Below are 24,099 nucleotides of genomic sequence, written 5' to 3'. Positions count from 1 at the left end.
CGATATGTCCTCCACAGCGTATGTCTGCCACTCATGCTGTAGCTTGTGCATAGGATCAGTAACCAGCCTGAAGAAGTTTTCCCAGGTAGAATAAATTGCACTGCCTTCATCCCAAACACTTGCACTGGTCCTCAGGTGGGTTTGGGCGATAGCTGAGTGCTCTGCTGAGCATATGAAGAAGCCTGGCTGCCTTGCTCCTGGATGTAGGATATTGCTGCTGCTCTGTCCTGGCAAGGACAGGCTGGGTCTTGTTGAGGCTCTGCTGGTTCTGCTCATATTGTCCTCGTTAACCGGGGTGACAGGTAGTAATTGACTTGAGTCTGATAAAGAACAAGCCCAGTGTGGTATGGAAGGTGAGCGCTGGTAGGATTGGGCTTTCCAGTGCTTGCGGCTGCTGGGGAATGTAGTTCCAGGCAGAAGAGCCGCCTGAGGAGGGGGAAATGCGGGCAGGGGGGACCAGCTGCAGGAAGGGCGCAAGACGGGCCGTGTCCGGGGGCTGCCCGTGGCACCAGCGGAGGACAGGCGCTCAGCAGCGGGCAGCACGGCCTCGGAGAGGGGGCGAACCGGGGACACCCGAGGAGGGCGAGGACAGGCGGACAGCAGGCGAGGCCCGCTCGCAGCCCGGCGGAGCGGGGCCGCCCCGGGGACGGCGCGGGGACGCGCGGGGCGGAGCGCCGCTGCCACCTGGCGGCCGGGGCCGGGCGGCGCAGGCGGAGGGAGCGGGGCCGGGCCCGGCCCGCCGGCTCCCGCGGGGAATGCGAGGCTGCGATGGCAGTCCTTGGAGCATCCCGCATCCCGCGGACCTCAGCTGAGCGCGGGCGGGGGGGGAAGGGGGGGGGGGGGCACGTGTCTGTGGTGTGCTGGACTGCCTGCGCTGAGAGGTTTGAACGCCATCCTCGTGGGATTCCTCCAAAAAGGCAGAAAAGATCAATGATGCTCCAAGTGAGCTTTCTCCAAGAGGGCAGCCCTGTGCCAGTTAGTAGCCACATGCTTAAGAACTGCCCAGCAAACCTAGGTGGTCACAATAGGGAGCTTAGGTGCTTTACTAAACTCATAAGCATGTAACTGGGGAGTAAGTAGATGAAAAGCACCGAAGTATAAATAATAGCTAATGAAACCAAATAATATTTCAATGTAAGATTTACTGTGAATAAACTGAAAAAAAACTACAGGCATTACCTATGCTTCAGAGATTAAATGCTTTAAAAATTGCTGGTGCATCTAAAAGTGGAAACACCAGCAGGCACACAAATTCTGGAGGAGGGAAACAATTCCACAAGAGAGACCTTCTTTTACTTGCCTCCCAATTATATGAATTATGCTATTCCATCAGAAAGCTGGATGTAGCACTGTAATTCTCCATCATGCTTGCTTCTGTTAACAAAGCTGATGGAAACTACAATCTCATCTCTCACATCTGATACATCCTGCAATTTTTTCCCCTACGTGTTAGCCCATGTATTAATGTGACATTCCCCAAAAACCGAGAGGGATTCGCATTCCTTCTTCTCATCACATTATTCAACACAAGCCTGCAACCTGCTGTGTTGTCAGGGATATTATACAGAGACTCTCTTGCATATGGCAGATAGCTGGATTGGGGAAGAAATCTTTGATCTGAGTCCTGCATTGTCTTTGTAGGGGCAGTGGCAGGTGTTTGCTTGTGATATGCCATGGCACACAGACTCTGTGTGTCCTTCTTCTTGCTGGCTGTGATAAATCTGGGTTAAAGGAGCAGCCTGTATCCAAACACCCTGCCCCTGGCACTGACAGCAGCCCAGCCTATGAGAAGTGACTCCTTGAGCCCCTTAATGGAAGCTCCCTGACTTGTGACAAGCGTGGGTCACCTCTGGGAGTAAACTGTGGGTTGGTTGCCACCCCAGAGCTGGCTTCTTTGCACAGGAGGAAATAACATTTGTTTTGAAGCTGGTCCACCTCAGGTGCTTCTGTTTTTTAAGGCGTGGTGCTCATCACTGCCCACGGTGTGTCAAAGACATTCTCCCAGCAATGCTAGTTGGCCCAGACAGTTCCTAGGAGCACAGAGTTTGCTGGATGTGTGTGTGGTAACATGCCCACACATGGATCTGCACAGCTGCACGTATCGCAATGAAGCCTTATCGCAATGAAACAACACCCTGCAGAGTGACAGTAAAGGTTCTTCGTAATCAAAACTGTATTTAGAGATCAAGAAAATTTAGTTCTATATTCTAAAAAAGAGGAAAAATCAACATTATCTAGTAAAGGACCTGATAACTTCATCCTGTACCTGCTTCTTTCTTCTCAGGTGGAGTTGCACATGCACAGTCCCTGTGAATTTCCAGCCAGCCAATGAAGTCCCCACTGAAGGCCACTGCATGAGTACATGAATGTAAGAGAGCACTCCAATGTGTTAGGAAATATGTAAGTTTTAGTAAATATATGTTTGTACAGATGTTTATGAAAACTTATTGCTAAGTTATACATCAAGGTAACAAGTTTTTATAGCTCAATTTCAATCTGTCCTTAGCTAAAATGTCTTTCACTCTCTCTTCACCTTTTCCTCCTCAGGCAGATTTGTCATGACAGATTGGAGACATGTAGGGTTGCTTACTGAAACAGCTCTTACATCTTGGTCTGCAGAAAGCACCTTTTGTGCTGGTTCCTCAACAAGTCTCTTGGGATGGTTGGATTCCTTAGCTTCTGAACATAACTAGAATAAGAATGGTATTATTGAAATATCGATAAAATCCACCTGTTTGATGCAAAATAAGAGATCAGCAGAGAAGATTTCACTTAAATGAAAAGTAATGAAAACACATGAATGTTAATACACTGTGCTGGGAAAATTTTCAAAATGTGTCATAAAAAGTTTTCTCAACACCAAGGTATTGTGCTTGGCAGCCTGTTTATGGTTTTGTGGGGTTTTTTTGGTTTTTTTTTTTGTTTTTTTTTTTTAATTTCTGATGCTTAACAGTTGATTAGGACTGTCACTACCACTTTCCCTTTCTCTATTTCTGATGCAATCCATAGAGATAACAACTCTCTCTAGCCCTGTTCATGTTGCCTGGAAGTGGGAACCAAATGCTTGTGTTGATGAGAACCAGCTGAAAATGGATTATTGCCAAGAGAATTAACATAGCACCCGAAGTAAGAAAACAGGAACTTGGATACAGAATTATTTATGCATGGTTGTGTCTCTTTCTTTGTTTGTTTTAGTTGCAGTGAAGAGTGACTATAGAATACTGTGTACTGCTAAACTTACATAGAAGATTTCTCAAGAACGAGGCATCTGTAAAACTTTAAACCTTGGTGATGATGATCAAGCTCCTGGAAGAAAACCAAAAGTAGTGTTCAAAATCTGTGCCAAAACTGATTCTGTTATAGAGTGGGATACTTCTGTCCTGGTCCTCTACCAGCTCTATTCAGCACAGAAAGTTTGTCTGTAACTGGTGTCCCAGCATCACCTCTAATGAAAATGTTCCCACCAGGGTGGCTTCAGCAGTGGCTGGTGAGCTCCTGGAGAGCCTGTCCTCCTGGGTCTAGTGAGCAGACTCACCTCCAGTCCCAACAAGAGTCTGCTCTTCATTAACTGATAGGACTTTTTTCTAACCATGAAATCTAAATGCTTTGTAGTTCTAATTCAATGTTTGATAGTGCTTTTTTGGGGGCGGAATTTATGAACTCTTTGGTGCTCTCTTTACACAAAGGAATTAAGTGTAGGATATTGTTTAAAGGTCTGTGTGCTTGGCACACTGACAAAAAAACTTCTGTGGCTGTGGTACTTTATCTTATCCTAACATGCTGAATCCCATTGTGATAGTGGTTTCTGGTTTTAGAAACAGTCTTCCCTGGGTATCTCTGAAAGGTTTCTTTTAGGCCTGCTGAAAAATGGATCTCAACAAAGATGCAAAAAAGAGAAATGGAGAAGAGAAATTCTGTTGGCTAGTTTTCACAAGAATGAAAGTTTGGTGAGTAAGGTCCAAGGCACTATAAGGAAAAGAGATTGTGAGGTAAGTGCTCACAGATGCTACCAGACATACACTGCTCCTTAGCCAGCAAATATTGCTGGTCCACACGGGCTTACATCAAACACCACAGAGGGCATAGCAGAGTGATCTATGAGGTCCTAAAGTCTGGATCATATTCTCCCCCAGCTGACACATCTCCCATCATTCAAGTTTACTGGCTGAAAAGGAGCTTTCTAGACCCACATAAATTGAGTCACCCCATGCTGACTGTAAAGCGTTGCATGTGTTTCCTTAATTATAGAGTGCTCTTCGTTCTGCCTTGTGTTAGGCCCTTCAAAATCAGGTGACACAGACATGACCTGTCCTCTGGGCTCCGCAGGTGCCTTGGTCTTTCAACACAGGACAACACCCCCCCTTTCACCACCTGCTCTGTGCCCCAGCCACTGAGACAGCAGATCTGCACTGTACCTGGGTCCTGAAAGATGGGATGGGATGTGCAGTGGTACTATGTCATAGGCAGCAAGAGCTGTACTGTGAAAAAACCCCCAAGTTCTCCCAAAGCAGCAGCTCTGCACATAAGTCATGCTACTTGTGCATGGGCAGGGATATCTGCTGTATGGTCCCAGGAGTGCAACTGGATGCCTGGCTGTGGCATGTGGCCTTTCACTGAGGCCTCATTCCTTAGCATTGCTGCTCTGCAAATGCTTCCCCTCTGTTGAACCCACTGATTCCATGACTTTGCTTTCATCTTGCTAGGGAGTAATAAAACACAACAGGCCCTAATAATACCAAATTCAGTCAAAGGATCCAACCCAGACCTCCAGTGACTTTCCAGCTACTAAGGCTACCCTCCTAGTGCCAAGTTAGGTCTTGTCTCTCTGTTGTTCAAGAAGCTACTTAGTGCCATGATCTTAGGTGACACCTAGGGGACATCTCTGCACATCCCAGCTGGCTTGGCAACATCACTTGTATGAACATTACAGTCCAAAGAAAACATCCTTACTTGGGCCTACAGGTGTGAAAGTCATGTTGCTTCCTTGGGTAATGCCAGAAAAATAGCAACCTTCAGTGTCCATGGAGAGGCACTTCTTCTGAATTATGTATTCAGACCTGAGGAAGGACCAGGCTCAGGCTACACATTTTTTATAGTCTCATCACCAAGGCAAGTGTGTAGTCCCAGGGTTAAGCTCTGGGACCCCTCAGGGCACAGTCACAGGCCTGCAGGACCTGTGGTGCCTGGGACAACTACTTACTGGTGGCCAGTGGCAAGGTGGATGCAGGTAGCTCCCAGCCACTGTTATTGCCAGTTTTGCCAGTTTGTTATTTTGGTGGGGTTTTTTGGTTGGTTGGTTTTTGTTGTGGGGTTTGTGTGTGTGCGCGCGTGCGCGTGTGTGTGTTTTGCTTTGCTTTGGTTTTTGTTTTGTTGTTGTTGTTATTGGCTTTTTTTATTATCGGGCTTGCCTCAGGGCTGGCAGGCACTCCAGGGCTTGTGGAAATACTGCGAAAGCAGGAGATTCCACCCCGTGGTTTCCAAACCGACCACTACATTTCCTCCCGTGTTTCACCCCTGCTTTTACAATGAGCTGAGGAAGAGGATGCTGCGCCACCCGCCCGCCTGGGCGCTGCCGCTCGCGGGAGCTTCTGCTCTTCGGCCCTTCACTGAAACTGGCCGGGGCTGCAGCAGCCTGAGGGCTCCAGCCGCTCCCCACCCGCAGGGGCCGGCTCTTGGCAGCCTCCTCTTCTCACCACGCCATCTACGTCTGTTATTGCCGGCAAGAAGCAGAGAAGGACTGCTGGACTTGTCGGTGTTCCCAGGGCTACTGGGATAATAGGGCTGACGGTGGTTCCTAACAACGGGTAGTGCCACCCCTCTCATCGGTGTCACCAGCTGAGCTGATATAAAGGAAAGAGGATGCTTGCTCTCTGTGGGGAGCTACTGGTCTGCCCTCTCCTGGCTGCTGAGGCAGACAAACTGTTTGACATTGACTATCTCTCTGCTAACTTTTAATTCCAGCCTGGGCAGACAGCCGTCACAATTCCAATTAAAAAGTACTTCTGCAGGCAGTGAGTAGTCATGAATTTGTCTCACCTAAACCACAGAGCTGAGAGCCACTTTAAAGTATCAGAGGTGCACGAACTGGAGACAGTGGGGAAGAAAGCTTGGGACAATCCTGCTTACAATGGCTCCCCGTCTACCTCTTTGAAAATTCAAACCATCTACAACCCCAAGTCTATCCTGGAGAATCCCTATGAGAATTTTGAAGACGTTGGAGACCCACTGCCCTACCAGGAAGAACAGAACAAAGCTGTGAATGGGAAGACAAGTCCTTTCCTCAAGTGCTGCTTCTGCATTTTCAGAGGCATCCGAGGTAAATCTCTGATATCTCATTAGAAGGGACTAATTAGCCCTCAGAACAATGGTGTGGGAAGGAGGGGAGGAAGAGAAGGGATGCAGAGGATAGAAACTGTGTCTGTGTAGCCCAGGGACCTGTTCAACATGCAGCAGCATTGTTCCAGAGATCATCTTTGGCTGATCTGAAAGGAGCATCCTCGTTCTGTGTGCCTTGCTATAGTTTCATGGTCTGTCCTGTTACCTTTACCACAAGGTAAGAGACTTAGTGGTGTGCTCAAGGTCATGCAGTGAATCTGTTGGCAGAGCTTAGGTGCTCTGAATCCCCAGGAGCCATCCTGTGACTATTCTGTCTTTGTGTGCATTTTCTAGATAGAGTGGTACTGGCCCCTGTGCTACAGTAACATAAGAACTATCTACCAGAGAAAATCTAGCACTGTCAGGACTGAAATGCAGGCGATTACAGCAATGTATCAAATAATGCTTTGCTTGAAGATGGCTGAAAGAAAGAGGTGCTGTTTTCCAGTTTAAAAGACAAAGGGGAATGAAATATTATGTAGACTTATTCAGAGGCAAACAAAAACCTGGGGACAAGATAAGTCTCCTGTCAGGATACAATCCAGGGTGAGGGCCTTATTTTATAGAAGGCATAAAATCGTAATATTTTAAAAACAGGAAAGATTAAAAAAAAAATTCTTGCCAATGTCTTTGTCTTTTTTTTTCCTCACTTGGAAGGCAAGAACCTTTGTCTCAGAGCTGTACCTCTAACAGCATGAGTGGGTGAATAACAGTATATCTTGGTTCTGAATTGCACAGCCCCTCCATGATCAATGCTTTTGTCATTGCCATTACAGTCTAACACTATTAATTCACATGGAATTCAGAGCAGAGGCTTTATTCTGAAATGCTTTCTTCTAGGCATTGTTTGAGGCTTAAAATGGAAAAAAACATATCCATACTTTAACATCAAGTTTCCATTTGTGATCTGCCAGAGTTGAATTTGGAGCATGCAAATCATGATAACTGCTAGGATACTACATCATTTTCTTCTTCTGACTGTTGCAGCAGTGTGTCCTGACACTAAGGATGGTAAATAGGGCTGTAGGAAATACCAAAGCTGGTACTCCAAGGGCCAGTGCAGACAGACCAAAGGCCTCTTTGACCCTCACAAACATGAGGAAATTTTCCTTGAAGAATTTGCTTCCTTTGCATCTTTACTAGGTGCTCATCATTTTTCATTGCCTCTCCATTGCTGGCTTTCTCCCTTCCCTTTCCATTTAATCACCTTGGTGTCTCTCATGAAAAACAGAAGTAGTACATACAAGTCAGTTAGACAAGGAGAGGTTGGGTTTTGTGCTTAAAAACCATTTCCTGGGATTACACATCCATAGCTACTGGTAATAGTTGGATTACTAAGCTTTTTTCTTGTCCTCATCAGTTACTGTACTGGTTTAGTAGTGAGTAGCTGCTGCCTAGTGCCACTGCTCAGGACCATTCCTTTCTAAGCAGTGTTCAAGTAACTCTGTCCCCTGGTTCCTGCCTGCCTCCTGCCACCTTTGCTGTTTCATGGCCAGCCTATTGACAGCCCACCTTTGCTGGGTATCTCGGTGCATGGTGGTTGTTGAGGGATACCCAGCTTCCCACTACCTTGGGAGGAGGATCTCCAGCTGTACCTGAGACTGTGAGCTAGTCATTCACCTGGGTCACAAGGCTAGTTTAAAAGCACACTCAGAATGTGTTTGTGTTGTCAGTAATTCTTATCAGTCACTTGTTATTATCAGGAAGGTGAGACTTATAAATGAACTGCATTCATAGCCTAGTTTCTAGATTCTGTTATTTTTTCTTTGCTCAGTCATGTGAGTGTTGGATGGTCATTCAAGGTGCCACAAGGAAGACTGCATATCTTCTAGCCTTGAGTCCTTCTACTCCAAATGTCATGTCCAAAATAGCTGCATCTCCAAGGGGGTAGGTGGTGCCAAAGGAGACACGTATGGGGACATGCTTTATATATGAGGTGATAGATTTCCCTGGCGTGTTTCCTAAAGACATAGCTGAAAATAAACCTCAGCTGATACAGTATTACAACTACTGCATGCAATCTGAAAGGACTGGAGCAGCCTCATGGTCCTCCAGGTATCATTCTGGGCAAGTCTCTGAACCAAGTTTTCAAGGATATTTGAGTGTCCTTGAATTTAGGTGTTCCTGAATACACTTCTGTTCTCAAAGTAAAGAAGGTCTGTGGATTTGCTCCAAACATACGGATAGTAGGGGTTCACTGCTCATGAAAAAACCCCCAAACAAACCTGTTAAAAGGTTGCAGTGTAGTCATATCTAAGGATGAAGGCAGTCATTTAAAAGTGACCTGAAGAGATGGGCAAATTGTTTCCCCATGTTTTTCTCTGTTGTGAAGATTTCTGTGGATCACATGATACTTTCTCCTCCAGAGGAGTTAATCCAGATCATCCCCAGGCTGTCATTTCTGTTGCTGATCTGGACTGTCCAGAGCAGGATACTGGTTTGCCTGCCCAGAAGTGATGGCAGATGCTGCAACAGTCAATATGGTAGTCAATGGTACAAAAACCTCTAATCTCTTGAGATGCCAAAGAGCTATCAAAATGACAGGATAAATGCACACAGAGCACTAGAACACTTTTGCTTACTCCAGACGAAAAAGAAGTTTGTCATCTGCCAGAGATGACTTCAAATGTGGGGCCTTTGATCAGCTTTGATGCTGGTTTGTAGGAAGATGGTTGTTGCATCCTACTGGGGATAGGAATCGGGGTTGAGCTCTCTAGGAGCTGCAGAAAGCAGAAAGACTATGGCAGTTATTGACATGACTTTCATCACTGGGCTTTCAATTGCAAGTTCTTATGCCTTTCAACTTCAGGTGCATTCCAGAAATCACATCAGAAAGCCATTACAAAAAGAACAAACAAATACACTAATGGTATTAGATGGTTCATCAAACCCAAAATATCAAGGCTCCTTTTAAAGGAAGCATTTCTCTCTTATTGACAACCCTGGTGACATTTAATGAGTTGCGTGAAGAAATCGAATCTTTAGCTGGTGCAATTGGTGTATTGGATTCAGCTAAGCTCCATTGTTAGATGTCCTGAAGATAATTTGACTCTAAATGTTATGCTGAAAATATTGAGTTGGGTTGTTTGATTGAGTTTCATGACCAAAAACAAAACTGCACGAGTTTTTAGGTAAGCAAGAGACAAATATTTGGGGCCTAATGGTTCAATATACACTAAAAGGAGTAATAGTTGTAAAGCTAACACCAGATGCATTCTGCAATGGAAGACCTCTCAGAAATTCAGCTGTTGGCACATGGGTGACTGAGATGAAATATTATGGTTTCAAGAGCATTTGTGACGAAGACTAAATTTCTGCAAAGAGTAAGCTGAAAAACAGTCAGGAAAAGATCAGCCTATAATAAACAGAAAACACAAGAAACATAAAACTAAATAGTGATTTAGCAAAATAAAAAGCCAGTATATTTCAGTGTTTGTTAGCCACAAATCTTTTATTCATTGCTGGTATGGTTCTTCTTAGGAGTGTTTAGCACATTTTTATAGGTCAGGTTTTGAAATTAAAAGTGGCTTGGCCTTGAAAAGTGACAAAACTTCGACTCCCAACAGCATTTTTTTGGAACAGGACTACAGCTCTTCACATGGCCTTTGAGAATGGCCATGAAATCTCTACAATCCTTTCTTTATACCCAACAGGTCTGTGGGGCACCACGCTGACTGAGAACACAGCTGAAAACAGGGAGCTTTACGTGAAGACGACCCTGCGAGAGCTGCTGGTCTACATTATGTTCTTGGTAGACATCTGTCTATGTAAGTAGCTGTCATATCTCATAGGCACCATTTCTGTGTGCAGTGTGAGGAGAATAATGTGAGATTTTATTACTAGTCTTCCTTGCTCTGCTGCAAATGTTACCTTTATTGTATGGGTGCTCACAGCAGCAAGAAGTTGTCATTAACCTACAGAATTGATTCTCCACAAAGAAGTAAAATTACTGACCAATGCTAGCTAACTGATGTTGGTTAGACTTAAGCAGTATTTTCTGATTGGCATTATCTGATCTAGTCATTGACTCCACAGTCCTTGGAGATTCTGCTCAAGGTCTTTTCTCAGTTTCACAGCAAATGCTCAACACCCGGAGAGCAGCTCTAGAAACTTTCTGGTATCAAAGACACAATTCAGGGAGATTTTCCCCTCTGAGACTAGATGGGTGGCTGAGGTGATAAAGCAGATGGCAGCTCACCCTGTTGTTCTTGAGTGAATGTAATGTGTCCCTGTACTGAATGGTAATGCTAATATGGACTTTGTGTCAGTAGGACAATGGCTGTTTGGTTTTGCAAAGGTTATCACAAGTGAGCACCTGTGTCATGGGACATTGAAGAGGGTTATATTTCATGGACCCTATGGCAGGAGAAATGGACAGACAATACCACCCTAAGTGACTATCATGCTGGCCCAGGGTGACAGTGCTTCAGTCACTCTTCCTAAAGAACCAAGACACGCACACAGACGTACATGTTGTCACACACTGACTCATCCAGGAGATGTGGGGGGTTGTGTCTTGAATGTCAGGTGCTTTATTATCCTGGTGTCCTTTCAAGAGTAGGACATGGTCTTAGTGATCATCATGATGGATGTTTTTCTGAAGGAAGGAGCACTGGAGAGTTGAAACAATGTGTCTGTGGAAGTTGGAGCCTGCTTCTCTTGCGGTTTCTTGGTAGATGAAAACTGACCTGGAGCTTTCCTCTTGGGAAAATGGGGTGGGTTTTGTGCCTTCATGACTTCACATCAGAAATTCAAAATATAGGTCGTGGACTTTGTTCTGAGAAATAAAATTTCCCTCAGAAATTCTGTCTGGGAACAAAAACTGTTACCCAGAATGTTCACTTGTATCCTCCAGTGGTCTTCTCTCACCACTTAACTCTTATTGTTGGCCAGTCTGACCGTTTAAACTCAAACACAGGGCAGATAAGTTTGTAAATCCCTAAGAAGGCAGAAAGCCCAAAGATGTATTTTTCTGTGCCTTGTTCAGCTTACCTGTGAAAATACAAGGTACACAGAAAGTGAATATATGAATACATTTATATCAGGCTCCAATACTCAGGTATAATGAAGGATCCGACCCTCCTCTTGTTCTCTTAGTGACATATGGAATGACAAGTTCCAATGCCTATTACTACACCAAAGTGATGTCTGAGCTCTTCCTGCAGACCTCTACAGATGGCCGTGTCTCCTTCCAGTCCATTGGCAGCATGGCTGACTTCTGGGTGGTGAGTACGAATCTGGCCTGCTATGGGGAGCCCTGAAACTCAGACTGGGATATTCAGTTCCCTCTGAAGTCCTATCTAGTGATTTCAGCAAGACACTTTGCTGCTACATGCTTCTGCCAGCTGCTAGCAATACTTACAATAACATTTGCATGCAAAATATCACGTGAGCACCATGTCCAGACTACTGGCTAGGCTAAGTTTTGTGTGTGCCCAGAAGTGTCCACTTTGCAGTAAAACAGGCAGGACATAACAAAATAATTTTGGTGATATAAGCCTCAACTCATTGCACAGATAGGAAGTACTGGCCTAGAGAAGCCAAGGGATTTACTTCATAAGTGGCTTTGAATCCTAGACATCAATATCTTCAAGGTGGTGTCTTAGTAATAGCCTATGTCCGTTTTCATGGCATTTTGAGAACATCAAAATTAACCTGCCTGAAATTCATGGCTGAGCTTGTCTAATCTATAGATTCTTTAGGAAGAAACTGGATTAAAAACTGCAGTTACTTTTATCAAAGAGAATAAAATATGGGAAAAACATCTGAGGTCTAACATTTCTGTTGAAGAATGGGTGAAAGAATAATGAGAGCCTCAGTGAAGGCCATTGAGTTATTGCATCCACTTATCTCTGGCAGTCAGAAATTATTTGTCATTTAGAGTTGCCTTTTTCTGTCATATTAAAACACTCATATTAACACTCATAATAGTGCAAACAATGGCACTATTGTTTCCCCACCATTTCCAGGACACTGGCAAACGCACTTTTCATCATTTGCAACTTGTGCCAAGGCAATTCCTTGAGACTTGTTTTGACTGAAGTAGAAGAGACAATGAGACTCGTAGGGCTCTTGTCTCTTAATTAGGCATAGAAGGTGCTACAGGCACATTACAAGCCTGTGAGAAACAAACAAAGACCCTGCTGCCCAGCATCCCTCCTCTGCCACCAGCCTGGTCTTTCTTCTCCTTAGCACACATGCAGCACAAAGTTCTCCTACTTTCCATCTTGGGGACCAGAGAGGGGTTGGTCAGGTCTTCCTACCTTAATCCCAGACTAAGAAAATTCCTCTGATGTGTGAGCTACAAAGGAGCTGTTCTCCTGTGCCTCCTTTGCAGTATGCACAAGGGCCCCTGCTGGATAATCTTTACTGGACAAAGTGGTACAACAATGAGTCCCTGGCAGCACACAGCACCCAGTCATACATCTATTATGAGAACCTGCTGCTGGGTGTCCCACGCATGAGACAACTGAAGGTGAAGAACAACTCCTGCGTGGTCCATGATGACTTCAAGGAGGAAATCTCGGGCTGCTATGATGTATACTCTGAAGACAAGGAGGAAAGGGTCTCCTTTGGGCTCATCAATGGAACGGCGTAAGTATATCTAATCCCAATTAGACTCTTCTAGTTCAAATAAGAACTGCTGAGCTGCAGGCTGCTGGGGGTGAATTTCTCACATGAGTCTGGAATTCCCCTTGTAGTCAGAGGCAGAAAGTCCCTTTTGTCTATCAATAAGGTCTAGTGTCTCTTTGTGGAGAAGCACAACAGAATGAGTTTTCATGTTGGGAAAGCCATTAAATATCCAGTGGGAATATACGAAGAAATTGTTGTTTATTTTTAAGAGAATAAATAAAGACCTTTGGGGCCAGATCCATCAAATGGCAAGCTGGCATTCAACTGCCAAGTTACTATTTGCTTTCCTCTGGGATTTCAGGAGCCAGAGAAAAGGGAGTACCTCCCTTTCATCTTGACAACATGTTTCTCTGTAATAATGTGAGGTAACTGCAGTTTAATAACTGCTCACTGCATGAATCTTGATCCATGAATGAGAAGCTATTGTTCTTTAGGAAATAAGAGTACAAGAGCATTCTAAGCAGATGGTTGTGTGTGATGTGGTAGAAGGTAATTGAGTAGATCCTGAGAATAACCTCCATGAAAACAAGACGGATATAGCCAACAAACCTCAGAATCTTCTCTCCATAGAATTGCAAATCATGTTGTGTCACAGCTGGGAAGCACTAAACCAGAAAACTAACCATAACGGTTACCAGTATTATGTAGGGTCAGATGAGGATTTGGAATTAAGTGCTAATTCTTCAACTGAAAACTGCTCTGCCCTTTGAAGATATAACTTTTCCTCGGTACAAGGCCATATTCAAGCCTGGGCAGGTGAAGCCATTGTTTGTGCCTTGTCTGTTGCAGGTGGAGGTACCATTCTGAGGAGGAGCTAGGTGGTTCATCTCACTGGGGAAGACTAACCAGCTACAGTGGGGGAGGATACTACATAGACCTCAAGATGACCAGAGAAGAGAGTGCTGAAGCCCTGCAAGTCTTGAAGGAGAAACTGTGGCTGGATCGGGGAACACGGGTTGTCTTTATTGATTTCTCTGTGTATAATGCAAATATCAATCTGTTCTGTGTTCTGAGGTAAGCTGAGTCCTAATGAAAATTCTTCAGCCTCTTGCATCTTCCTCAATGCCTCAATTTGTTTCTTAAAATGCAAACATTTTATTATGGTCCACCAGTGGGGTGGGTCTGACTGATGCCAGTAGAAATTGTATGGATTAGTGAAAAGTCTTGGTCTTCCTGAAATAACCAGTTGCACTTCTCATCACCTTTCACCCTTTCCTATCACAGACAGTGAAGCAGCAGGGATACGGCTGCATAAACACATACAGAACGGTTCCACTCATGGTCTGGTGGATAGCTCAGGGTCGAGTTTGATGTCACTCAAAACTATCTCTAAGCCTCCATCCCCTAGTCTGAAATTGTTTCCTTGTCCCTTTCAAGGTTAGTGGTTGAGTTTCCAGCCACTGGTGGTGCGATTCCCTCCTGGCAAATCCGGACAGTGAAGCTTATACGATATGTCAGCGCATGGGACTTCTTCATTGTTGCCTGTGAAATTGTATTCTGTGTCTTTATCTTCTACTACGTGGTGGAAGAGGCTTTGGAGCTCCGTATCCACAAGTTTCAGTACTTCACCAGCATCTGGAACATTCTGGATGTGGTTGTCATTCTGGTGAGAATCCTTGCACACTTTTTTGGAGGAACAATGGCAGAGATGTATAAGAGCCAAAATAAATGAAGGAATGTGGAAATTAGTCTAGATAAGACAAGAACTGGCACAATTTTGCTCTAATACTAAAGTGAACAGCAGAGTAAATGGACACACGCTCTTGTGTCTGGAAGAACTGCTAGGAGAAAATTCCTTCTTAGAGATGCCCAAGAGACTGTGAAGTCAGGGCATCATTCAGCACATCAAGACGATATTTCCGTAGCCCACAACTAGACTGCAGCTCTGAAGTGGGACTCCAGTGAGTTCTGTGACATTTTAATTTCCCTGGAAAGCATAGGGACAGTAGTCATTGAAGGCTATTCCTCTTCGTTTTTGCAGCTCTCCATTGTCGCTATTGGGTTTCACATCTTTCGTACCACTGAGGTGAACAGGCTGCTGGGAGAGCTGCTGAAACACCCCGATGCCTATGCAGACTTTGAATTCCTGGCATTCTGGCAGACACAGTACAACAATATGAACGCAGTCAACTTATTTTTTGCCTGGATCAAGGTATTATAGGGGGTCTGGGAGGTGCCAGGTTTCCAGTCAGGCCTCTCCTTCTGGATAGCTTGAGGGTTGTCTCTTCTGTCCCTCTGAGTAAATGAGTGTAAAGCTATGGAACAGAGAATTTTCCTCAAAGTAATATGCTCTGTTTTGCAGTAAATCTGGGCAACTTTTTACCCTGCATTCTGAAGTCAGTTATTTGGAGATAACATCATAATCAGGGATATGAGCTCAGACACTGTGGTGTAAAAGTGGTTTTGGAAAATGCTGAATACTATGTAACTTTGCCCATCCTGTACTATTTTGGTATTCTTGAGGATAATCTTTCAAACCATGGGTTTTTTTCACGATGGTCACTCAAGAGATGGAAATTACTCATCTGTTGACATGGACCATGAATTTCAACTAAAACATCTTGGTGTGGCGGAAAGCCAAGGGGCCCCTCATCAGCCTTAAGAGATTTGTCCTTCTAGCAGTGCCTCTTTATATTTTCCTTTGACAGAGGGAACAAAGTCATATGTTTATGAACTCAGAGAAGGATGGTGGCACACCTCAGATAAATGTCCTGAAGATTAAGCCAGCATTCCCTAGCCAACTTTCTCCTCAATACTTTGGTCCTGTAGTGAACCTCTTGTCTTAGTAAGCATGTGCATACATGAGAGAGACTGACCTAGCTGATGCTTTGGCGTAACTTTGTCCCCATTCTTTCATCCTGCAGATATTCAAGTACATTAGCTTTAACAAAACAATGACCCAGCTCTCCTCCACACTGGCACGTTGTGCCAAGGACATCCTGGGCTTTGCCATTATGTTCTTCATTGTCTTCTTTGCCTATGCCCAGCTGGGTTACCTTCTTTTCGGGACACAAGTGGAAAACTTCAGTACCTTTGTTAAATGCATGTAAGTGTGTAAGTTAGTACCATGTTTCCAGCATTTTATCAAAATAATTTTAACTGCTTTCCACTCTTCCCCCCAGTTGCAAATCTCAGTGTCAATCAGACACCTGTTGTATCTCATTGTAATAAAGCCCAAATCCTTAATAAATTGCTCACAGCCTTCTGGCTGTGACGTCTTCATGGACAAAAGAATGCAATGCGAAAACTGAGGGCTACAGGCAGATTTCTGTTTGGCTGGTGTTTATCAGTAAGGACAAGAGATATGGTGGATATTGGTAAGGAAATCTATTTCCATGAAGTCCCACAGATATTGATCAATATATCTGAGATGGAGGATGACCGGTGGGCAGATGAGCACACATAGAAGGGAGTGTTGGGGAAGCGAGTTAGAATCCTGTCTCAGACCATCCTGCAGTCCATGAGCCTGTTTAAGTGATGTGTGGTGTTAATAGAGGTATCTGCTACAGCAATGGTTTTCACCTTATGTTCCACAGACCTCTGGGCATCCAGGTCCTGCCTTTGAGGGGTCTACAAGAGAAAACTGAGATAAGGAAGTTTAGGATCAATAAACTAAAACTTTCTTCATTATAGGGGCTATGAACTACAAAAGGTTGAAGAGCACTGTCCAGTTCTAACATCCCTCCAGAGTCTCACATACTCTCTTGCAAGACATGGCTTTGTTGAGTCAAATGCCTTTAATCAGGGAAAATTCAGGTTGTTTTGTTTTTGACTCCTATTCATACCAAAACACACTTTGGACAACCTGAATTTGTGTGGAAACCACGTTTCATTTTCTTCTTGCTCTAACCAGATCAACTCACTTCACCCCTGAAATACTATGGATGCATTTAACTTGCCACTCTGGAGTGACTTTGCTCTGGTTTGTGCCTGTGTCCACCTGGGCTGCAGGCAGGTTCAGATTCACCTCAGGACTGTTTGCGTGTGCCTCTGTGTGACCCTGTGCTCTTTCTTTCCCCAGTTTCACCCAGTTTCGGATCATTCTTGGTGATTTTGACTACAACTCCATTGACAATGCCAACAGGGTCCTTGGGCCTGTTTACTTTGTCACATATGTGTTCTTTGTTTTCTTTGTGCTTCTGGTAAGCAACAAAGTCCTCTTTGTCTCTGTATTGAAAGTAGTGTTTGAGAGACCCCTCCTGACAATCCCTGGGTTAGTTAGGTGCAAATGCTTAGAAAAGGAGTTTTGGTTAAAAAAGCTTTGCAGTGCAAATAGACCACAATAGGCAAAGAGTGTGTTACTACAATTGGGGATTTGATTATTAGGGTGATTAAGAGCCATCATCTGTTAAGGTGAAGACTGAAACTGACTGCTTCCAAAGCAATGGATGCAGAGGGATGCTCATAATAACCAGGTTAAGCACCCAGTGTCAGGAGTCCATATGCAACCTAAGATTTTGCAAGAGAAGCTACCAAAGGTTGTATTTGAGGTGGGAACAAACGTACTTTCAGCCACTGCTTTAACTGCAAAAAATTAAGAAAACACGGTCTGGCTGAAGTGGGCCTTTTCTGTACCCTCTTACTTTGCCCAAGAGATACCCCAGAGGGGAACAACTCCTTGCTTAACTAAGTCTTGCACACCTGTGCCTGTTTCTTGCTGCTTCAGCTGCTAGAGCAGGCAAGATGTTTCATGCATATTCATCTCACTTCTTCCCCTTTTCCTAGAACATGTTTCTGGCCATCATCAATGACACCTACTCAGAAGTCAAGGAGGAGCTTTCAAGCCAGAAAGATGAGCTGCAGCTCTCTGACATCTTGAAGCAGGTGATGAATAGTGAAAGCTGTGGTACTTTCTAGCTAAATCATGAAGTATTTTTTGGAAGTCCCTGACCTAAGTGGAATTTACTAGAGAAAAACAGTGGTTACCAACTCCAGATCCCCCTTCTTTGTGTGCACATGAGTCACAATCTCTTTCTGGGATAAATCAAGCTCCCAGACCCTTTGGCAATGAGAGGACGAAAAAGCAGATGTGGGGGGAATCCTGTTACTTGATGTAGTGTTTCTGAGAGACTTTTCTTCCCAGGATGGTCTCTAGACAATGTTCTTTCAGTCTTTCATAAAATGTACTTTGATCAATAATAACATGGTGAATCCTGCTGTGCTAAGCTGAGCCTGGTACAGTGGCACAGATCTAGCAGGTTAAATCTGTCTTTACCATGGGAAAATTCCAGAAAATTTCCTGGAATGTCACAATTCTGCTGTGGGACCAATATTCTGCAAGGAATATTATTTGGGACATTATCTTAAACAGCTGATGTGTTGGGAAATCAGATAAAGGAAGAACTGGGCTGAGAAAAGCAGGGGGTGTGTTCGTGTCGCTCTGAAGGCATGATTCTAGTTTAGAGATGAGGTTCATACAGCAGTGCTTTATTTTTTGCTTGTGAAAAGCTGGAAGACTCCTGGTATTACTTAGCTCACCTGTACAGCATTGCCCACTCTGCCTTATTTTTCACTGTTCTGTGTGCATGATTCTGTGTCTCTGTCTTTGGTAACAGAGCTACAACCGGACACTCATGAGGCTGAAGCTGAAGAAGGAGCAGATTTCTGATGTGCAGAAAGCCCTGCAGAACAGAACAAAACAACTAGACTTTGAAGACTTCAAGAACAGCTTGAAGGAGTGAGTCAGTTTGAGGGATGCTCACTTAGTCCTTTCTCTTAGTAATACAGGTAATATAAATTTTCTGCTTTTCAAGACAAGGAGAGCAGTTAGCTCAGATCTGGGCAATTTAAGACCAAAAAAAAAAAAAAGCCTATCTTTCCTCAAATGTTTGTTTTCCTGTTATGAATAGGTTTGTAACTATCTCTTGCCTATTTGGGATGTTTAGGTTTGTTTAGAAACAATACCCTGGTTTCAAAATTCCCACTCTGTTAGAGCTTAACAGTATAATTCCATGCTTTGAGCTTTCTCTATTCTTTTGCAGACTGGGACATGCAGACCATGAGATCACAGCAGCTTTCTCCAGATTTGACAAAGATGGCAACCACATCCTTGATGAAGAGGAGCAACAGCAGATGAAGAGTGACCTAGAGGCAAAAAGGGTAAAAAGAAGGGCAAGGAAAAAAATCTTCTGTTTGGTAGACATCACTCCAAAGGGGCCTCAGGAATCTTCGGGTTTATGGTATAAACTTAGAAGGCAACTAAAATATAGTTCCAACTCTACCTGGATACAGCTGAGTGTATTGCTGCCTGGGAAGCTCTCTGTTGCAGACAGTAAAACTGACCACAGAGTTAGTATCCATATTTATAGGAGTTTCTTTGTTTTCCAGGTTGCTCTGAATACAGAGATTGAAAATTTAGGGAAATCCTACGGTGACAACAACCTGGATGAGAATCTGACCTACATGGAAGCAAGGAAGAGCCACACTTATAAGGCCACCTGGGTCTCCAAAGAAGAGTTCCAAGTGTATGTTTGTGCTGTCAGTAGTTTAAACACCCTGCAAATGAGAGGTCCGATTTCCTGCTGCTTCTTTCCCTCATGTTACTCTTTGCAGTGGTGCTGAGCAGTTTCTGTAGGATCTTGTCCCTTTTGTCTTGCACATGTGTAAATAATCAGGTCAGGAGATAACTGGGACTGTTGTAGTAATGTAGTTTGCTTGTTCCTATAAAAGACTGAGTTAAGAAATGTTGCTTTCTGCCTCTTGAATAACCTCTGCAGCTGTCATCTAGCCACAGGCAATATGCTGTCATGTTTCAGGTCAGAAGGTGGCCCCAATAACTGGGCCAGGGAAAGTTGATACCTTTATAGAAGGTCCTGTAGGAATAAATATCTTTGATTTATAGCCTAGCTTGCCTTTATCCTCCAGGTACAAGAATAACACTTGGCTATTTCTTCCATAGGAGGAGCACAGGATAAACACAGCATAGAGAATCAGTATATCTTGATTCTGCTCCTGAGTAAAACTGAGCAAACCACATAGGGCCATATCAAAGGAGAGGCAGGTGCAATATTTAATAATGGAATTATACTGTGTCTGGGCTGGGATCCATCCTAAGCAGAACCACTGATTACAGATGAAAACACAGTGTAGCAGAAAGTTATGTCACTAGTAGGTGTGAATCAGTGATCTGGGAGCATTCACTTCTATTTGAGGTCTCTGGGAGATGTCTGCAGTAAATCCCTTTATTCATCACAAGAAAAAGCTTACAAATGCTCTCCATGTCTCCCTCAGCCTTCTGCATCGTGTGCTGCGGGTGGAACAGTCCATAAACAGCATTGGCTCCAAGATTGATGCAGTGGTGAACAAGCTCGATGTGCCAGAAAGAAAAGAGCTGAAGAGGAAGGATCTGTTGGGCAAACCACTGGGTGATGGTAGCAAGGTTGGTAGCCCTCCACCATGCATTTGAACCAGCTTCAGATCAGGTGACCAGCTCTGCTGGGAGAAAGGACCTGGTATCATCTTTGCTTTTCCAATCTTCATTGACTTCAGACAAAAAGTCTTGGGCAGGGTCAGCATTTTGTATGATCAATCCTTTTCTGTTTAAGCAAAATGACACAAAACCTCTTGTTTTCATGTCCCCAAAGTTAACCCTAGTACCTTTAAACACACCTTCTGGCTCCTATGAGGCCAACCTCAGCCCTGTGACAGTGGATAAAATTTGCCTGTCTTCAGTTGCTTTCCAACTGAAAGCATCCTGAGACATTGAAATGATCAAACTGTCCTTTCCAACAAGAGCAGCTCATGGCTGTAGTGGACTGTGATCTTAACATCTTGCCTGTGGATCATTTATCACATGTGTGGTGGAAGATTGGTCAGCTGTGTGCTTATAGAATATCACTGCAGATTTGTGACTTCTTCCAGAGTGCCCATATTGAGTCAACCAGTGTATTTTGGATCTTCAGCTTTAAAGTCAAAGGCAGCAAGGCATGTGGGAGCCATGTCACTACTTCATGGTTTTGCTGCTTCAATAATGAGAATAGCCAAACAGCACAAAGTGACCTAGCAGAGTCAGAAAGAAGCCTCCCTTTTGCAGAGTAGTCTTGTGATCCCTTCTCATCTGAAAGAATGTTTTGGGAGGTCCTGCTTCTCTTGTGAACATGCCCAAAATCTTATGCAAGTGTTTGTTTGCAGATTTGCTTTGCCACAGCATTTCTGTGAATGTGCTCATAAAGGATGAAAAGAGATGAACTTCTCCTTGTTTGTCTAAAGCTTGAACGTGCATTCATCAGTGTATTGCAGCAGTGTATTGGATCTTTAATAGACAGGCAGGCTTGTTCTAATTTCTGAGAGAATGTGGGAAGATCATGCACACCTTGCCTCTCTCCTGGAGTGTTGCTAGACTTCTTGGTAGCTTGCTGACATTTCAGGTCACACTTTCTTCTTCTTCACAGGAGGAAGAAGCCAGTCAGGAAGAGCTGCACCCCCAGAGGCTAGACCAGCTGGGGAAAGAAGAAGCACAAAGTTGGGGGACGGAACACGTACAGAGAAACAACCTGAGTGGCAACTCTTCCCGAAATGGGGTGTATCACATCTTGCCCAAGTCAAGTGTGCTGGGGTCTCAGGTGCCCAAGAACGTCTAGACAGTCTGATGTGCACTTCTATAGCAGTGCTCAACGGCCCAGTGCTCCCAGTCTGGCTGCCAGGGTACCAAGCCACTGTCAGTTGTTCCCCCACTGTTAGGATAATCCAGACAGCTGGACACAGACACCACTCTTGCCAGGAATTCTTAATGTGAAAAATCAGGGATGCTCTTCTCCGGTTTAATAACGTATCATGTCACAGAGCTAGAACTTCCGCCCCTCTTCACCTTCTCCCCTGTGCCCATATCTCAGGAAGAAGTGAAATTTGGCACTAGATGATGTATTAGATTTCTGCCTCTGAACAGGCTGGCACAACATTGTTTATCTAACCTTACCCAAAAAGTAGCAACCCCAGAACTCTGAACATTTGTGTCCAGAGTGGCATATTGCAACTTGTTCCCAACACACGATGGTCTTCAGGAGAGAGATAGAGTTGCCATGTAAAGAAAGCAGAATATAATCACTAGTGTGAAATGGGAAGAAGAAATGTTGTTGTTTCTACCTGGTAACAGCCAGTTTTGTTCTGTTGTAGCTTGTTTCCAGATTACCTTGGTAACCCTCTCTGTACCTTACTTAGATTCAGATGTTGAGGAAAGAGGTTACTAGTGCTTAACTCTGGATGACTACAATAAGAGTTGACACCAGTGTAACTGGGAGAAGGTCTGAAATATTCTAAAATGAGAAATGGTGGAATCCTAGGTCTGAGTGTTAGGGAACAAACTTCTGGTTATATGGTTGCTAACATAGCTGTTGACACTAAGAAATCTTTATTATTTATTTTCATACTCCTTAAATTGCATCTTAATGTTCTTGCACCTTGCAAACTAGCATCCCATTTATGAAGTTTGATGCTTCTTTTTGTCAAGAAAACAAATTTGCAGTTGTGGGTGCTGACACCATTTGCATTGAAGAATATTGTGAAAATGAGATGAATGTTAGTTTTTTGACCACATACTTCTTTTCCAAGCATGTTTTTGTTTGCTGAGGCTTCTCTTTTCTTGTAATTGGTGCAGACTATTGCTGCTATTACAGGGCCATTGTAAATATATTTCAAATACCTTAATCACTGATATTGCACAATAGTTAACCTCAAATAGGCTCTGTAGGCTTAAAGCCAATAGAAATGTGAGCTGTACCAGACTACTGCTAACAGCTGTCATTAGTGCTATACTGTTTAGTGTGCTGTGCAGTGCAGTGATAGGTTTAGTGGGGACCTTGTGCAGGGGCATCTTGTATTGCCACCTTTTTTAAGATGGATGTGTCACTGCATTCTGGGGAAAGCCTCTTTGGCAATGTCTGAAGGACCTCAGGATGAGCCCTGTCCTCAGATGGCCCAGGTTTCAGGGCTGCCACAGCCACAAGATAGTCTTGGTAAATCGAAGCAGAGCGTCATTCAACTACAAGGACCCAGCAGGAGCTGTGAGAAGTAGTTTGTTGTCCAGCCCACAGGAGCTTAGATTTCAAACAGGAGCTGTGGAGGCAGGAACTGCAGGGTCTCATGACTCACTTCCCATCATCAGCTGGTCCTGCTGATGGGGACAAGACTTATCTGTGAGATATTGCCACGGTTCTTGACTCCCAGTTCCACTGAATTCAGAATTGAACAAAATGTCTTACCTTCAGTTTTTCTGGCTGAAAACAGAACAACTACTTGCTTACTTCCTCCTCCTCTCTGCATTGAAGCTATGATCTTACTCAGAAGAAAACAGCCTGTTAGGAGAACTTCCTGAAATAGGCTTTTTTCCTCCCCTTCCACGTTTAAATTAAACAAAAAATTCATATGCTAAATTGTATTGAACAGAGGAAGTATGTGCTCTATAATGTGCTCAAATAATGCACACAGCCCTTTGTAGTCAATTCATCAGGTCTTCTCTGTGCTGAAAAGCACAGAGGAAGGTTCTTACAAATTAATTTGTAAGACCTTGTTTTAGATCCTGGCAAAAGGGCAGACAGACTATGAGCACCTAGGCATAACAGCAGAGTAAGAAAAAGATTTGCTGTTCTTTTGAGGACTCAAAGAGTGCCTGCCTTTTCCATTAACTCAAATTACTGGATGAGATTCTGAGTTTGTATTACTGCACAGATATCAAATGCTTGGGATGCTGATCTTTTAGGAACTAAGTCTGGCACTCTGGGAGGGATCAAAGCAGCAGTTGTCTGCTTCAGGTGGTTGAACCTGTGTTAGTAGCCAGTGTAAGATATGTTGCTGGCTGAGGCTGAGCTCCTTAACCTAGAAATAACTTCTGCGAGGGTAACAGGAGCCTGAAATCAGGTTCTGCCAAGAAAATTAAAGTCAAACTTATTATCTATAAAGCTTGGCTTTACAAAGGCTCAAATTTCTCACAAGGGAGAGTGTTTAGCTGCTCTGTTTAACAGAGAAGGTGACTCAGAACCTCCCTTTCTGCATTGCCCACTGTTTCTTTTCCGCTTCCCTTCTGAGCTGTGCCAGACCCCAAGACCAGCCTCACAGATAACCTCCCACTGAGGCAGAGATACTGCAGCCACAGCAGCA

General features: G+C 44.1%; 1 protein-coding gene and 1 long non-coding RNA gene across 2 annotated transcripts; both read left to right on the top strand.

Annotated features, from left to right (window-relative positions):
- The first annotated feature begins 230 nt into the window (after positions 1 to 230).
- Positions 231 to 3,823, top strand: LOC136293688 (uncharacterized). Its single transcript, XR_010722219.1, has 3 exons — positions 231 to 353; positions 2,285 to 2,368; positions 3,196 to 3,823. It is a non-coding gene; the product is annotated as an uncharacterized lncRNA (long non-coding RNA).
- A 2,198-nt stretch (positions 3,824 to 6,021) lies between these two features.
- PKD2L1 (polycystin 2 like 1, transient receptor potential cation channel) lies at positions 6,022 to 22,393 on the top strand. Its single transcript, XM_066190623.1, has 15 exons — positions 6,022 to 6,316; positions 10,029 to 10,142; positions 11,473 to 11,600; positions 12,713 to 12,969; positions 13,798 to 14,022; positions 14,386 to 14,614; positions 14,990 to 15,160; positions 15,873 to 16,054; positions 17,030 to 17,150; positions 17,734 to 17,832; positions 18,564 to 18,685; positions 18,990 to 19,107; positions 19,336 to 19,472; positions 20,239 to 20,386; positions 21,399 to 22,393. Exons 1-15 carry the CDS (start codon positions 6,022 to 6,024, stop codon positions 21,585 to 21,587), a joined length of 2,535 nt encoding a protein of 844 aa, XP_066046720.1. The 3' UTR covers positions 21,588 to 22,393.
- Positions 22,394 to 24,099: the final 1,706 nt, after the last annotated feature.

Source organism: Chamaea fasciata, unplaced genomic scaffold, assembly GCF_029207755.1.
Source record: "Chamaea fasciata isolate MVZ Bird 193981 ecotype frontalis unplaced genomic scaffold, bChaFas1.0.hap1 SCAF_9, whole genome shotgun sequence".
Lineage (NCBI taxonomy): Eukaryota > Metazoa > Chordata > Aves > Passeriformes > Sylviidae > Chamaea > Chamaea fasciata.
The sequence above is the reverse complement of the archived record's forward strand: the minus strand, read 5'-3'. Positions and strand labels throughout refer to the sequence as shown.